The sequence below is a fragment of the Aphelocoma coerulescens genome, chromosome 1 (genome assembly GCF_041296385.1).
Source record: "Aphelocoma coerulescens isolate FSJ_1873_10779 chromosome 1, UR_Acoe_1.0, whole genome shotgun sequence".
NCBI lineage: Eukaryota > Metazoa > Chordata > Aves > Passeriformes > Corvidae > Aphelocoma > Aphelocoma coerulescens.
This window is the reverse complement of record NC_091013.1, coordinates 39,612,223-39,628,393: the sequence shown is the minus strand read 5'-3', so window position 1 is coordinate 39,628,393 and position 16,171 is coordinate 39,612,223. Positions and strand designations below refer to the sequence as shown.

The 16,171-nt window shown below is 38.3% G+C and overlaps 1 protein-coding gene across 3 annotated transcripts in view; it reads right to left on the bottom strand.

The window, feature by feature from the left end:
• Nucleotides 1-16,171, bottom strand: part of TMTC4 (transmembrane O-mannosyltransferase targeting cadherins 4) — a 57,013-nt gene that overhangs the window by 18,097 nt on the left and 22,745 nt on the right. For all 3 annotated transcript variants that reach the window (XM_069007832.1, XM_069007843.1, XM_069007853.1), the window contains 6 exons: nt 14,594-14,691; nt 12,429-12,521; nt 8,922-9,083; nt 7,951-8,153; nt 4,509-4,680; nt 4,293-4,424 (listed from right to left, as the gene is read on the bottom strand). In XM_069007832.1, coding sequence (XP_068863933.1) covers nt 4,293-4,424; nt 4,509-4,680; nt 7,951-8,153; nt 8,922-9,083; nt 12,429-12,521; nt 14,594-14,691 — 860 coding nt within the window. The remainder of the gene's footprint in view (nt 1-4,292; nt 4,425-4,508; nt 4,681-7,950; nt 8,154-8,921; nt 9,084-12,428; nt 12,522-14,593; nt 14,692-16,171) is intronic.

The window sequence follows — 16,171 nt, the reverse complement described above, 5'->3', positions numbered from 1 at the left end:
TGGATAAAAAAGAAAAAGCACTGCATATTATTCTGTGCTAGATATACATAGTACTTGAACTTGTATTTAAATGTTAAATTTAAACAAAGAGAGAAAAAAAATTATATTTTCCTGTACAAAAATGAAATTATTGCTAGCCTGATTTTTTTTGCTTTTTTTTTCCCCCTCAAAGTAGCATAGGAAGAAATTGAAATGTAGTATCATCTTCTAGGAGGTACATCCCCTCAGCTGAAGCACTACTATTATCACCAATTTTACTCTCTCTTCCTAGCTGCTGATAATCACTTTTCAGCAAATATGAATATTTTCTGAAAAGGATGAAAGTAAAGCACAGACGTCAAAATTTCTCCAGGAACATGTAGATGCCTCCGTTCAAGGCCAGCTCCTGTCATCAATCTTCTCTTTCTTCTACTGTTAAAACTCTGTTTTCTAAATAATAATAAAACAAAGCTTTTTTGATAGTCACATCTTGTTTGTGTATCTAATGTTGTCTAAAGGTTCTTCTGCATGACTGTGCTTGTATATGCAAAAATTGAAATCTCAAATGGTGGCAAAACACTGCAAATAGCCCATATAAAGACAGCCCACAGCACTTAAGTTAAATTCCTGAGAAGATAATCCCCTTTTAATATATAGCATTAAAAAACCCCAAACCAAAACTTAAATATCAAAAAGAAATGTCCTCTAGCTCAGCTTTCTTAAGGATCAAAGATCAGATCCTCAGGCAGGAATCTTGTTCTGTCACAAAGAGGTTTTACAGGACCTTTTAAGAAAGTATAGAAACCAATCTCACAAACTTATTGTACCTTTTCAGCATTAGCACAGCTTGTCTCTGACAAATTTGTATCTATGATTGCAGTTTGCATAAAGCATCAAGTTCAAAGTTACTTACCCTGGTATGTCAAGGCAGATAGTAACATTATGTTGGGAGTATTTTAACTTCCTTGCTTATTATTGCAGAAAAGTTGCTACTGAAATGGCTTTTCAAAAATTACATTTATTAATTTCTATCCTTTAAAGAAAAGCAAGTCGCAAGGAGAATGTAGAGATTAGATACAAAATAACAACAATTTACAATCATTTAAATTTATTTATTTCAAATCTAGGAAAAGAAAAATGCTGGCTATTTCCCATGTATGTAACAATGTAACTGCAATTATTTATTTAGATACTCAATGAGAGGAAGTCATCTAGGAATAAAGACCATCTCTGGATTCTTAACTGCTATGGCTTTTCTAAAAGCTAAGAAAAAATAACTCCGTTCTTCCAACAGTGCAAACATTTCCAAAGGCAAAAAAAGAAAAGGCAGCAAGATGAGCATTTTTGGGAATAATCTTTAAAATTAAAAGAGACAATGTGTAATGACTTCAGAAGGTGAGGAGCAATCCAGCAATGTCTAGAAATAGTGAACAGCAGTAGGGCAGGGGCAAAATCTCACATAATCTTATGTATCCACATCTGCTCTAGTTGTCAGGACTTCTTTATCATCAGTGGAGAGAAAGACAGAAATCTAGGATGCAGTCCTTCTGAGTTATATCTCTCATTTAGTCCAATGTGATGAACCACATGCTAAAAGAAACAGCTTCTTCTCCCCAGGAGAAGAATCCAATCCATACAGTATGAAAAAAGGTGGTAGGAAAAATGGAATCAGTATACAGGCACCTCCTGTTCAGCTAAGGAAACTACTGCCAAATGTATTAAAAACGTGTACTGTTTCAGTCTAATGACCTTTGAAACCAACCTGAGTGCAGGGCCATGCAAGTTCAAATGTGTGACATGCTCCTGGACATGTTTAACCAAGATGTGTAACATACTTCTTTCTCTCTCTTAAAAAAACTCACCCACCCAACAGGTATTTATATCCAAATATGTGTGTGTGTATATATCTATATATATCTATATCTATATATCTCATACATATTTTTTAAAATATTGTAAATAAGTAACATTTAAAATAAATTTTAAAATATTTAAAACATTTAAAAATCTGTATTGGGAGCTTTTTTTAGAGGTCAAAATATTTGTACCTTCATTATGGTACCTGATTATTTCCAATCAATTTTAAAGTCACTGCAAAATTTATTAAAGTTGATCTTAATGCCAGATCTTGAGCCAGATGTGTCACCACCCAAGGCACCAGATTCACTACTATGCCAGAAAATCTCATTTAATGCAGTTTCCTCATCTTTATCTAAAGATATGCTTAAAGATGATGAGTCTTGGAATTAGAGAAGGCAGTGCTGTTACTACTTGTTATTTAGAATTAGGGTAAGTTTACCCTATACTTCCCACACAGACTATTTGGAATTGAAAAGAGCTGTACCACAAAACATGAACAGCCTTTTCTGCTGGTTAGGATTTGAGATCCTGCTACATAATGGAAGTAAAGCATGACCACATTAGACATACTTAATATGTTCCAGGAACAACAAGGAAAAGCTATTATCTATGTGCCATTCTTTGGTCTGCACCAGCCTCCCACTGAAATAAATGGGTCACTGAAAAAAAGTCCTGTGGAGTCATTTTTAAAGGAAGCCTGCAATTTCAAGACAACTGAAGATCAGAACAAAACCTAGTTCAAATTTTTACATTTACCTTTGTCAAAATTAAATAAATATAGCTGAATTCACAAAGAAAACAAGAGAGAGGCTCTTAACACATGGACTCTCTAATGTTCCTGCTTAGGAAAGTTCCCTACTATTGTGATTTCAAAGTTACATCCTTCAGCAAAATTGAAATGTGAGCCTACAATCCCTTCCCTGTTCACATCGCCACGCTTTCCACTTGCACAAGCTGCCACCAGCAAAAATACAGCTCAGGCATGTCTACAGTGCCCAGTGTTGACAAACACAAGCTCATTTTGCCTGTACATTCATTGGCTTTAAACCAGCTGCATTAGTTCAGTAGCTTGTGCACAGCTTATCGGCTCAAGCACAGTATTGTGAGAGCACAGCTACACATCTTCCCAGCCAGGCATGGCGGGAGTCCAAGGAGCTTGGAGCACAGGCAAAGAGTGTGGATCTGTCTGAAGCACTCTTACCATGGCAGATGGATGGAGTTACACACAAAGAAAACAGATTGCATTTGCTCCATTTATAGTATGCGTTTGTCATCCAGAAGACAAGATATACTGAGGTCATCATTAAAAAGAAGATGGTTGCCTACCACTGCCACACAATAAAATACAACAGCTCTTTTCCTATGTATTAAAATCCAAGATTACCAAAAGACGTCACCATGTTGTAAATATTGGCCATAAATATTTTTTACAGCTCACTGCTGCATATTTGTATTCCAGTAAATGCTAAGTTTATTGTTCTCTTTGTGAAGTTGAGCATTCACACTTTTTCAAACTCTGTATCTTGATCAGTATTGTCTAGATACCCCTCTAGATTAGAGAAATCTAATAATTTAAAACATCAATGTACTTTTATAGACATATAGCTGTTTATATTTTTATAGCTGCACATTCCCACTCCTAGGCTCTTCAAAGAGTCTCTTTACTGAAATTCAGACACCATCAAGGCTCAGTGGTATACTCCAACAGATCACACTCTTGGCTGTCAAAGGACTGCTGTGGAGGTCACCTCTGCTGGAGGCTAGAGTCAGTCTCCAACGCTGAACACTGCTGCTCAGCTCAGTGAAATATGCTATCCAGTTCCACGTCTTACTTGTTCCCTCACTAAGCCTGCAGGGAAAATTGCAGCTTTCCTCAGTGCCCATGTCTGAAGACTCTAGCCCATTCAGCTGCTGTAAAAGAGCAGAAGTGGGAGCAAAGATTTTACTCCCACATCCTGCAATTGCACTGATGATATGCTTTGTCCCTCAGCTGTGCTGGCTTTATATACCACTGGAAGGTACACAGAAAGGATTCTAAAAACAGCATAGACATTTTTCAGCTGAATACATTGCTACAATTTACTTACCCTGTTTTGTTATTTTTACTGCAATAACTTGCAATTATACACACAATTCTTTTAAGTAGATTTTATTAGCAGTACACCCAATTTGACTGGATGCCTTTCTTGAAGTGCACTCTCCCTTCTCCCTCACCTCCCCACTCCCACTCCCAAGTTCTGAATTACAATATTGTAATTTGCACTTTCTGGTATTTTGACTATGCTACCACTGTAATTTAGGTGTCTGACATGTCAATGTCATTCCTGAACCAAGTAAGACTGTGAATAACACTGTAGCACAATATACTAACTATGCATAACACCTCCTTGACCCTAAATTACAAAACACCTGAAAAAAAAGAAAAAAAGATTACAAGTCCATGAGTGACTTACTTTTGCATTCAGAGGGCACACAGACAACGCGCTCCTAAAAAGCTGTTCTTCTGACCTCCACTGACTGCTGCGGAGTGCACAGCGCATAACATTTATCAACAAGATTCCAAGTACTGCCACAGCAAGAATTTTCTTAAGGAAAGAGAGCCAAGTTAAGCAACAAATCATGCAGTTGAACAACTTCATCATCAACTTTCCTGATTATTTTGATGGTACCTTTTTCTTGGCTTGCTTACTCAAGAGACTAAATCCATATGTAAAGAGAATACAATATCCAATACTGGGGAGGTAGATGACTCTCTCTGCAATAACAAATCCTACTCGGAAGAAGAGATTACTTGCAGGAAGAAAAGGGATAATAAGAAATCCAAGTCCCAGTGTAAGGATTCTGCAAACAAGAAACAGATTCTCAGATTAACTACAAATCTTAACAAAAGTACCTTTTCCACTTAACATATAAACTTTATTTAAACATTGTAGAAGGATGTGCATATAGAACAGGACATTCAAACACAGCCTTTGAGACCCACTAAGAAGATCAGGTCAAATTTCAGTGAGGCACTTTAAAAATCATTGCTACAATTTCCAGAAAAGCAATATTCATGCTTTCAGGCCAGAAGATAGCCCCATTACATATTAATTACATAACTCCTATTTAAAATATACAGGCAGGAAAAGTAATGGTAAAAGCTACCTGTCTATTTTTGGACCTAGTAAGACAGTAATGGGGGCAAAAACATAAGTCACTGTTAAAGAAGAAACTTAGGTGCACATTCAACTGAGAGGGTGGTTTTTCCCCTAACAAACACATCAATAGTAGAATCCATTGTGGTTAACCACTTGAAAGTTAGTAATCTACACTCTTTCTACAGTCAGAAGAGACACACTTTTCAAGGGCAGTTTGTCTTCCTTTTTTTAGGCACCAGTGTTAACATCCTCAGCAGGTAACTTTTTATGGATTATACACAGCTCAGACAAAAGAGTCTAGGTACCTCACTTTTATAGAGCTGACATAAGGGAATAAGAACCTCAGGTCCATGTCAGGTATTTCTTACAAAGGCCACGGGCATGGTAATTTTCTATTCTAATTTATTACATATGAATCTCCACAGTGTAAGGTAGATGTGTCCTCTTGCTATTTTCTCATCCCCAGAAGTCCTAGGCCTTCAGTATACTTTTTGTCTTCACTTTTTACTAAAAAACTATTTAGCAATAAAGGCTTAGTGAGTGCATTTTTACTGGAAAGTATGACATCACTTGCAGCAAGAATTCCACCCCCTCTCCAAAATGATTTATCTGTGCAAATAAGTATTGGAACAGCAGAAAGGCAGGCAGGTGCGCTGTTAACATTTAAAGGGATGAGAGGGAAGAAAGAATAAGAAAAGATTTTACACTGAACAATAGAATTATCTATGTCAGTTATAAAAGGAAGACTGGAAAATGTGGGCCCTCTCTGGAAGCAAATGGGAAGCCTTGTTACCCAGGGCATAGAGAAGGCTAAGGTATTCAACAACTTTTTCGCCTCAGTCTTCACTAGCAAGTGCTCCAGCCACATCATTCAAGTGGCATAAGGCAAAGGCAGAGACTGGGAGAATGAAGAACTGCCCGCCATAGGAAAAGGTCAGGTTCAAGAACATCTAAGGAACCTGAAGGTGCACAGCTCCATGGGATCTGATAAGATACATTAATGAATCCTGAGGGAACTGGATGGATAAAGTTGCTAAGATAGTGCTGAGCCCCTACTCATCATATTTAAGAAGTCATGACAGTCCACTGAAGTTCCCACTGACTAGAAAAGGGGAGACGTAACCTTCATGTTTTAAACAGGGAAAAAGGCAGACACAGGAAACTAGGTCAGTAGGTCACCTCTGTGCCTGGCAAGATCATGGAGCAGATCCTCCTGGAAAATATGCTAAGGCACATGGAAAATAAGGAGATGACTGGCAAAAGCCAACCTGCCTTCACTAAGGAAAAACTGTGCCTGACAAATTTTGTAGCCTTCTATAATGGAGTTACAGCTTTGCTGGATAAGGGAAGAGCAACTGATGTCATCTACTCGGAGTTGTGCAAAGCCTTTTACACTGTTCAGCATGACATCCTTCTCTCTAAATTGGAGACATGGATTTGACAGATGGGTCTCCTGGTGGATAAGGAAGTGGCTGGATGGTGGCACTCAAAGAGTTGCAGTCAATGGCTCAGTGTCCAGTGACAAGTGGTGTTCCTCAAGGGCTGGCATTGGGACTGGCATTGTTTAACATCTTTGTTGGCAATATGGACGGTGGGACTGAGTGCACCCTCAGCATGTTTGCCCACGACACCCAGCTGTGCAGTGTGGTCGACACACTGGAGGGAAGGGATGCCATCCAGAGGGACCTGGATAGGATAGGTAGGCTGATGCAAACCTCATGAAATCCAAGTGCAAGGTCCAGTACTTGGGTCAGGGTAATCCCAAGCACAAAGACAGGCTGGACAGAAAATGGCATGAGAGCAGCCCTGAGAAGAAGGACTTGGGGGTGTTCAGTGATGAGAAGCTCAACATGACCCAGCAATGTGCACTTGCAGTGCAGAAAGCCAACCATATCCTGGGTTGCATCAAAGCAGCGTGGCCAGCAGGGCAAGGGAGGTGATCCTGCCCCTCTGCTCTGCTCTAGTGAGACCCCACCTGAAGTGCTGCATCCAGCTCCAGGGCCCCCAAGATAAGGAGGACCTGGACCTGTTGGAGTGAGTCCAGAGGTGGGCCACAAAGATGAGGAGAAGGCTAGAGCATGCCTCCTGTGAAGACAGGCTGAGAAAGCTGGAGTTGCATATCCTGGAGAAGGCTCCAGGGAGACCTTCTAGCAATCTTCCAGTAGTTAAAGGGCACAACAAGAGAGGGGCTTTACAAGAGGACATGTAGTGATAGTGCCCCATTCCTGGAAGTATTCAAGGCCTGGATAAATGGGGCTTTGAGAAACCTGATCTCATGGAAGGTGTCCCTGCCCATGACAGGGGAACTGGAACTACCCCAGCTTTAAGGTCCCTTCCAACTCAACCGTTCTGTGACTGAGCAGTTGAAAAATTTTAAAGAACTGAGAAATTAAGTCTACAAAAAATCCATGCGAACAGAACCTGCAAAGTTAAACAGAAGCCCTTGGTAAGAAAGAACAGTTTACAATAAATTTTTTAGTTCCTTTGGGTAAAGTACAAGTTGTTTTCTGAGTAGATTCTATGGGTCAAGCATTTACTTTTTAACTGTTGACCATGGCCAGTATTTCTACCTGCTTTTAAAGCACGTCTCCTCTCTTCCATTATTAGGAGAAGATTAAAGGAAATGATGACTTTTAAGAAGTAAGGGCAACAACATACGTAATTTCCTACTGCGTTTTGAGCACATATTACTTTTTACCACCTACAGTGTTAAGGATCTCAAAATACCATTTCAGGAGAAAAAATAAAGCAGCCATCCATGCCTCCTCCTCCAACTCTGTTTCCTAGTAGCTGGTGTACAGTGATGGGCCCAAATTGGGATAAAACTGTAATGACAGCTATAAATATTTATTTGAATTGCATTTGCTCGACACTGGTTCCGCTGAATTGTTAAAATTATCAGTAGTGGATTTAACAAAATAATACTGTACTCAAGTTGGCCAGGCATTTAAAATTCATCAATGTCTCTTACCTTCTCTTATGGCTGTCTTCTGAGCACAGAGCTTGGCATATCAGACCAATTAGGCAGAACCAAAGTGCTGCTAGTGCAATTATCCTCCAGTCGCTGACGGATTTAATGAGGGGTATGCAGCCCATTGACCAATCAAAACACAGCCACCAGGGACACAACAGCAACCATGCATTCAGCGAATAGTAGTAATTATAGTTTATAGCCTGTCAGTCAAAGAGAAAACAAACATTTATTTGATACTAAACCTGGGGGGGGGGAGCAGGGCAACTTTAGTCCTTCTCTCTTCCCTCATTTCCCTTGTAACAAAATAAAGACGCCATGAATACTGTTAGACTACAACTATTTACATATCCATTACTATTACAGCTGTGAAATTAATTTTTAATTTTCTTTTAAACATAGCTCAGTGGCTCTCTAGTTCAGAGCAGGAAAATGCAATTCTGTGCTGTCCAACCAATATTCATATGTAAAAAACCCAATCTCTTACTAGAGGAGAAAACATCAAAAGACGTCACCTACTGTCTTCATCTTTCATTCTCCATCTCCAAAAAGATCCTTAATGCCACCAGAGGTGTATAGCCAAGACATACTCCAAATACACCAGACTAGAACTTTGTGCTATTTGCTTCAGTTGTGAAAGAAGATGAAAAGTCAAGCACAGTATGTGGAAAAGGAATGAAAATCAGCAAAAGCTAATTTCTTGCATGCATGGGAAAAATAGTGAGTAAATGGAAAAGTACTTCAATGTGTACAGTGCATGCTAAATCGAATAAAAAGAATATACATGGAATACTATTTTAAAAAACATTGCAGAAAATCATCACAGCAGCACAAGTGAATTCGACTCATGACACATATCTTAAAAGATAAAAACTGCCCACTTTATTGTTTCCTAGAAGCATAGAAAACTCAATTTTATGACAAAGACAAATGTTCTGAGCTGGCCAGAAAAATGCAACTTCATAACTTACTCTTACAAACAGACTGTCAGCAAATGAAGCTGGGTTGTCTACTTCAGTGAAAGCTGGTGGCCCTGTGCCCATAATCCTCCAGCGTATATAAAGTATACTGGCCCCTCCACACATCAGAAGAGTTATCCTGAAAAGCAGCCCCTTCCTTAACAGCCCGGCATTCTACAGGAAAGAAAGAAAAAAACCACCTCATATAGAAACATTATTTGTTCTCTTACCCAACAGATTCACATCCTTTTCACCTCTATCTCAGAAAGAGAAAGCTATTCCTGTGCATTTTTGCTGTTACAGCTGATATTTTAGTTGGAAAGCATTTTTTGCAAACATTTTAATTGCCTTCTCAATCAGGAAACAAAACTTTCTAGTTCAAGAAGACTCTCTTCTACAAATCCTCTGTAATTCTATAGCTGATGTAATTTTACATGGCAATTTCTGAGAGGGAGTTTGAGCAGAATACAGCTTTTAGTATACAGCATATTAATTTATCTTTTCTTTCTAAAATGGAGGATGGTTACTTTGGCGACTTTAAACAGCTGCTTCCAGCTGACTGCTTGTCATGGAAAGCTTTTGTCCACTTAGGTATCTTCAGAAGTAAAATTACAGTTATATACCAAGAAAACTGCACAGTTAGAAACTGAATTAAAATTTTCAAAAAGCATGATTAAAAAGCTAATGACAGAGAGGCACCCAAATCACTTACTTCAGGGTAAATTACCTAAGATCAGAAGAAGTATAAGATTGTGTTTGATCTACATTAACTCAGTTGATTTACATCACATATTTTATAATATACACTTCAGCGCAACTCACATAAAACATAGAGAAGCGATGGTGTAGACACTAAATTTGACAGACCTTTACATCTTTTTCTCCAGAAAGTATAACACATTTTCTCCAAGCACACATCATTTGCATAAATTGAAAAAAAAAACCAACAAAACCAAACCAAACAACAAACCAGTGTAGACTATAGAGATTCTTCAAGCTTCTCCAGTGGAGATGGGAAACAGAACCATCAGTAAGTATAACAATACACCAGTCACAGCTTTAAGATGGCACAATAATTATTATTATTACCTTTTAGTGGAATATGCTCTTTAGCAAGGATCACCAGAGTTTTTTAGCTCTATATTAGCTATGTCTGAAGTTTAAAAAAAAAAAAAAAAAAAGTAGGCTTCCTGAACAAAGACATCTAACAGTGCCCTGGCTGAAGACACTTATTTTCTAATAGGATGGGAAAGTTGAATTTAAAAACAATATTCAGAATGCTTTTTAGTATTTGTAATTGACAACAGAGTCATGGTAAAATATTTAGGTGAATGCCTAAGGATAAAGCAGTCTGTAAGTTTGATTTTACATAAGCTAGCCTTTGTGCTCAAATGGTTGCTTCCAATCTGGACATCTCAGTAAGCAAAGTCCCCACAATGAGGATTTAGGAATGGTTTTCCTATAAAATAGCTTTTGCAAGAAAATTGTGCTATGAAAAGAACCACATATTGTGAAAATTTATAACTGTTTTATGACAGATTATTAACTACACAAAATCTCTTATCCCAGGCTTCATTTCATTTAACAGTACATGCAGTTTCTTAAAGACCAGATTTCACAATTGCTACAAAATCTCTTGGTAGGCAGAATTTGAAAGTGGAAGAAGTGTTATTGTATCCTCTCTGATTTAGAGCTAACTGAAGTCTGGCATGAAACTGAAACCTGTCTCAATCAGGAAGAAAAAAAAAAAAGTTCTTACTTGCAGAGTTTTTAAGATCTGCCTTTCCACAAAGCAAAACAATCTTAGATACACTTCCTTGAAAAGAGTAGAACAGATTTTTGCAAGTAACAGGAGCTAAAATTAATTACTTCTATCAAAAGAATAAGAGGGGAAAGGCACATCTGATGTTTTCTTCACTGAGACAGAACAATTTAAAAGTCACAAAACAGAAGAATCACGCTCTGAGCTCTTCACGCTTAAAGAATAATCCTCCAAAAAGGTTTGACTCTGACACATTTGCCAGAATCATAGAATGGTTTGGGCTGGAAGGGATGCCATGAATATTTTTTGCTAGATCAGTTTGCTCAAAGCCCTATCAAGTCTGGCCCAGAACAATTCCAGGGATGGAGTATCCAACAACTTCTCTGGGTAACCTGTTCCAGTGCCTCACCACCCTCATTGCAAAAAATTTATTACTGGTCAAACACTGGAACAGGCTTCCTAGAGAGATGGTCCCCCTGGAGCCTTCTCTTCTCCATTCCAGATTAATCTCCTAGATTAGTCAAGCACAATCTACCCTTGGTCAAACTGTGTTGGCTGTCTCTAGTCACATCCCTGTCATTCATATGTTTTGACATAACTTCCAGGAGGATCTGTTCCATGATCTTACCAGGCACTGATGTGAGGCTGACTGGCCACTTACTCCTGACGTTCTACTTATTACCTTTTGTTTCCAGCACTTAATTCTGAACTGGCTCTACTTTAGTTCCCTACAGCTCTAGATGCTTCCCTTGTCATATTCTAGTTGACATTAGTCTCCTTAGCAAAACTCCCCAGCATTCCTATTTGCTGCATGAAATACTCCTGTACTCCTCAACTTAGCCCTCCTTGGTCAAATCTATTATTTCAGTTCTAGAGAACCTACTTTCCCTGATTTCCCCTGAACCTCCTCCTTTCACTCCTTGCAAAGGAATTTAAAACCCCCATAGGACTTGTGCCACTCAGAAACATTAGTGAGACTCCTCTGCAGTGAAACCACTGACTGAAGCAAAGTACAAGGAATATTCTTTTGCCTTGTTGAATGTTGGGTGAGAATCTTAGCTGTTCAACAGCAGTGATGTTCTAGTAGGCTGTAGGTCTATTTGACTGCTATCCATCATTCATCCCAGGCTGATTTTTTCTGTTATTTGTTTGCCAGTACAGATACTAGGTGCCAGACTCTACTTGAGACAATACCAGATAAAGTGACATCAATGAAAGTCGGAAAAATCAATCCTTAGCAACTATCAGTGCCAACATAACTTTTTCTTTTAAACTCCAAAGCTACTACCATTAACATAATATGTTTTTAATGTACTTTTCAAACATCTAACTATGTCATTGAGAATCTGAATAAATCTCTCTCTCTCTTGTTATTTGGATCAAACCATTCTAAGTGCCATTTCAGGTGTATAGTTACTGACCCTAGAGAACTTGTTGCATCAAGCAGTCAGCTGTTCCATACGACATTTTTAACATATTGTTGAAAAAATTGTGGAAGGGATTTCACTATCCAATGCAATTCTAACAATACCCCACTACTACTCATGTTGCTGCAAAGATGTCATAGCACATTGCCTTCCTAGGCTGACTAACAAACAATACCTTTTTTGGTTGGTTGGTTGGTTGGGTTTTTTTTTCCCTAATTCTCAACAGCAACAAAACTGTCAGAAGCCAAATCTTTGTCTTTTAGGGCATGTCCGTCTGAAAGGCCAGAATGAACAAAATCTCTAAGAATGAACAAAACCTCCCAGACTCACCTCCAGTGACTTGTCCTTATAAAGTAACTTTCGAATGAGCTCCAAAAGATTTATCTTGTTAATCACCAGTGCATCAAACACTGCATTCAAACCCTAAGCAACAAAGAGAAAAATAACAGCAGAAGATGATGCAGCTAACCACAAATATTTTCTTTTAAATACATCTTAAATTGCACTTCTACCATGACCTACTGTACATCTTAATTCTGATTCCAAACAAGCAGAGAGATACATTGGTAGTAATGACGGCAGAATGGAAATTGAGTTCAGGTGAGTAGAATAACATTTTACTGTAATGGGAATTCTCTTGCTACATGGAATAACCCTTCAGGGAATACCATGTACCAGCAAGCTAGATAACACATGCATGGTCACAACAGAATTCTGCTCTCCCTCTTCTTCCCAAAATGTTCTGCAGTGTAAATGCTGCAGTCAAAAGGTAAGGTTTCTGTCAGTAACGTGGAATTTCTTTAAGCCTTCTACTTATTCTTTGTTTTATAGTATCTTTGGACTCTCAGGTTTCAGAAATACTGTTTTTAAAGGGTACAGACAAAGGCTCAGAAAGATTTAACTCAGGTATCAGGCTTGCTTTTCTTGTAATTATAACAATATACACAGTGTAAGCTGCTGGGGAAAAAGAAAAAAGAAAAAAAGGAATAGTTCCATATGAAATCAGCCACTACACATAAAACTAGAACACATTAAGCACCTTGCAGGACTACACTTGTACATAACTACCTCCAAGCAGGCAAACGAAATGTATCAATGTATCCAGGGGTAATTCTGTTGAGGTTACCAGCAAAAATCAAGCTTCAGCATTTTCACTTCAAAGTTTCAGCACATGACCCTGATAATTCTTGAGTATTTATCCTATATTCCAATAATTTCAGAAATTACCTCACTGTTCTAAAGACTAAGTGGAAAAAAGACAGTAAAACTAATTCCAGGTGAAGCAAAGAGCTGGTACACTGGGAGGCCACAAGGCCATCACTAACAGCCAAAGGGAAGGGACAGAAGATAGGTTAGAGTGTGGCTTGGTTCCATGTAGAACGGCCACTTGGCAGCTAAAAGGCTTTTGGCCCACTCACATGGAGATAGGAAGGCAAGAATTCTACTGAAAAATACATTCAGCCTCCAAGTAATCTTTTTAATGTGTGATTTACCCCTTTATCCCTCTGACCTGTGGCCCTTAGCACAACAATAAATATAATCATCCTAGCAATGCAACAACAAACAAATAAAAAACCCAAATCCAATAATAGTTTGTGTCTGCTAGCTCATATAATTACTTCATGCTTCTAGAGTAAATAATTACACCATGTTTTAAGAGAATTCCTTATGTTTTCCTTACAGACACCTTTGAAAAATATATCAGTCTACAAACATCTATCCAAAAAAATGTCCCAAATCAAGAAGTTTTCTGTAATTCTTTTCCCTTTTCTTCTAGCAAGGACAAGAGGGACCTTGATGCAAAGAATTTTATGATTCTGTTGCTTATCTATGTCAGCTAAAGCTATAAATTTGATTTATTTGTAAAGATATATAGCTATATAAAAGGTAAAAATCACAGATAAAGCATTTCAGGTTGCCAGTTTGGTCACCCATAATAGAATTGTCTTCACTGAAGTTACAAACAGCCAGACCACAATAAACACAAACAATAACTACATCTGTTTCCATAGACAGATCCTTAAATAAGGGACAAAAGGAAGAGATGCAGTACTGGATGTGCATCAACAATGGCCCTAATTACAACTACACTGTTCACAAAAGCAAGGGGGAGGAGCTTTTAAAAATGCTCTCCTCTAGCCATATCTTTGTTCATAAGCTTTCAATGAGAAGTTTGTAGTCGTGTTATCTCGAGAATTACATTCAAAAACAAGGGCAACAAAAGTGAAACTAATGCTGTAAAACCTTTAAACTTTGCAAAAATATATGCAACCTGCTTACAAAAGTTATAGTGAAAAACTTTAACAGATTGGCAGGGATACAATCAAGGCAGATCTACCAGAATACTGCTTTTTGTCAACATTAACCAGTTTTCTGAACTAAACAAAAAGATGTGCATGTCATTCATTAGCTGTGGATAAGATTAATTTCTGTAGACTTCACAACTACACCTGACAGATGTTGAGTCAAAATTCAGTTAATAAGAGAATTCTTACCAGTATTGTAATTCCTTGTTCTTTGCACAGCATGGCTATTGCACCTAGGATAACACTCATCAGCACCCAGAATACAGAAAACGTACATCCTTCCTTATCTGTCAAAATAAAGAATGCCATATCTTTAGGCATTTTGCACACTTGAAGGTAAATTAAAATTAGAATTTAAAAAATAAAGAGCATTTAGTATCACAATCTTTTCTACCAGTCAAGATCTGGATACATAGACTTAAAAAGCATAGGGCACCTCCTGCAATATGCTGGCATTTGTCCCTTTATTGCAGTCATTTTCTGTTCTTGGAGACATTAGAAATCTCCCTATTTGCTCGATGTTTTAGCCAGATTAATTAGAATGGCAGAAGCTTCACATAGTTTTCACAATTCATCATCTGCAAAGGTTAATTCCCAATGTTTAGAGACATTTATCATCCTTAGCTAGAGCTAAGGATGTCATTACTGGCCACTTTCTTCCAAGCTACCACAAGAACAAGAAATTCTTTATTATAGTTACCCATGAAGTGTCACACACACAAACTGTTTTAACTGCAGTCTAGTCTACAAAGGCACAATGAGCTGCTTCTCCAGAGCTGCTGCATTTAGCAAGTACCACATGTCATTTTATTATCACTGCAATAGAACGCCATGGAGCTCAAATATGTCAGCATCTGAGCAGAAGCAGTTAGTCCTTGCATGCAGGAAGCAGTTTTACAGCAGGGTGAGGAACTCTGGGGTTAAGAGATCAGGAGCAACTACAGCTTCTACTCAAAGAAAAAGTCTTTAAAGACTGTACCATGTAGCTGATTTTGGGTACTACAAGCAGGCATATCTGAGATGAATCTAACAATAAACCCTACTGAAGCCAAGGTACTATCACACACAGAATACATGGGTACTTCACATAAAAACATATCAGTCACAACCTCTACTCCATAGGTGCAAGCAACAGAGGAAAGCACTCTGCTCATTCAGAGGCAGTTTCTTGATTCAAGTAACATGGGCTCTACAGGCATCACAAGAATCAATCTTTGACTTGGAATGTGAAAAAACGAAGCTGAACTTTGCATTCATTGACTGAACCCCTTTCCGACTCTCCTTGATCTCTAGAGCAGTTCTTCTCTACTGCTAATGAGGGTGCTTAAAGAGAATGGCAATAATGGCCTAGGGAAAGGGTAAATGGCAAGATTAAGATTAATTTCACCAGAAGTAGGCACCTACACCTAAGGTAGTACACTAGGCTTCCTTTATAACTGGCCATGAGAAGAGGATATCTTTAGGGATTAAGTTACCTAATTAAATGCAGCTGAACACCCTTCAGAGAAGTAACCCTGCACTGATTATACAGGGAAACCAGTACACTACCTCAAATGTTGGGGTCAGACACAAACCATAACCACAAGTTTGAAAAGGATCTGCTGACATTGGCCTCCTCTTTCATTTCAAACCAGGCTACTTCTTTTGTGTGGCAGAGAGCAGAAATTTTTCACAAAAATATGTGGAAGGACAGGTTCTGAGGTTACTTCTAACACTCCTTTCTTACCTAAGGCTTCTAAAGCTTCAACAGAGTGAATATTAAGATGT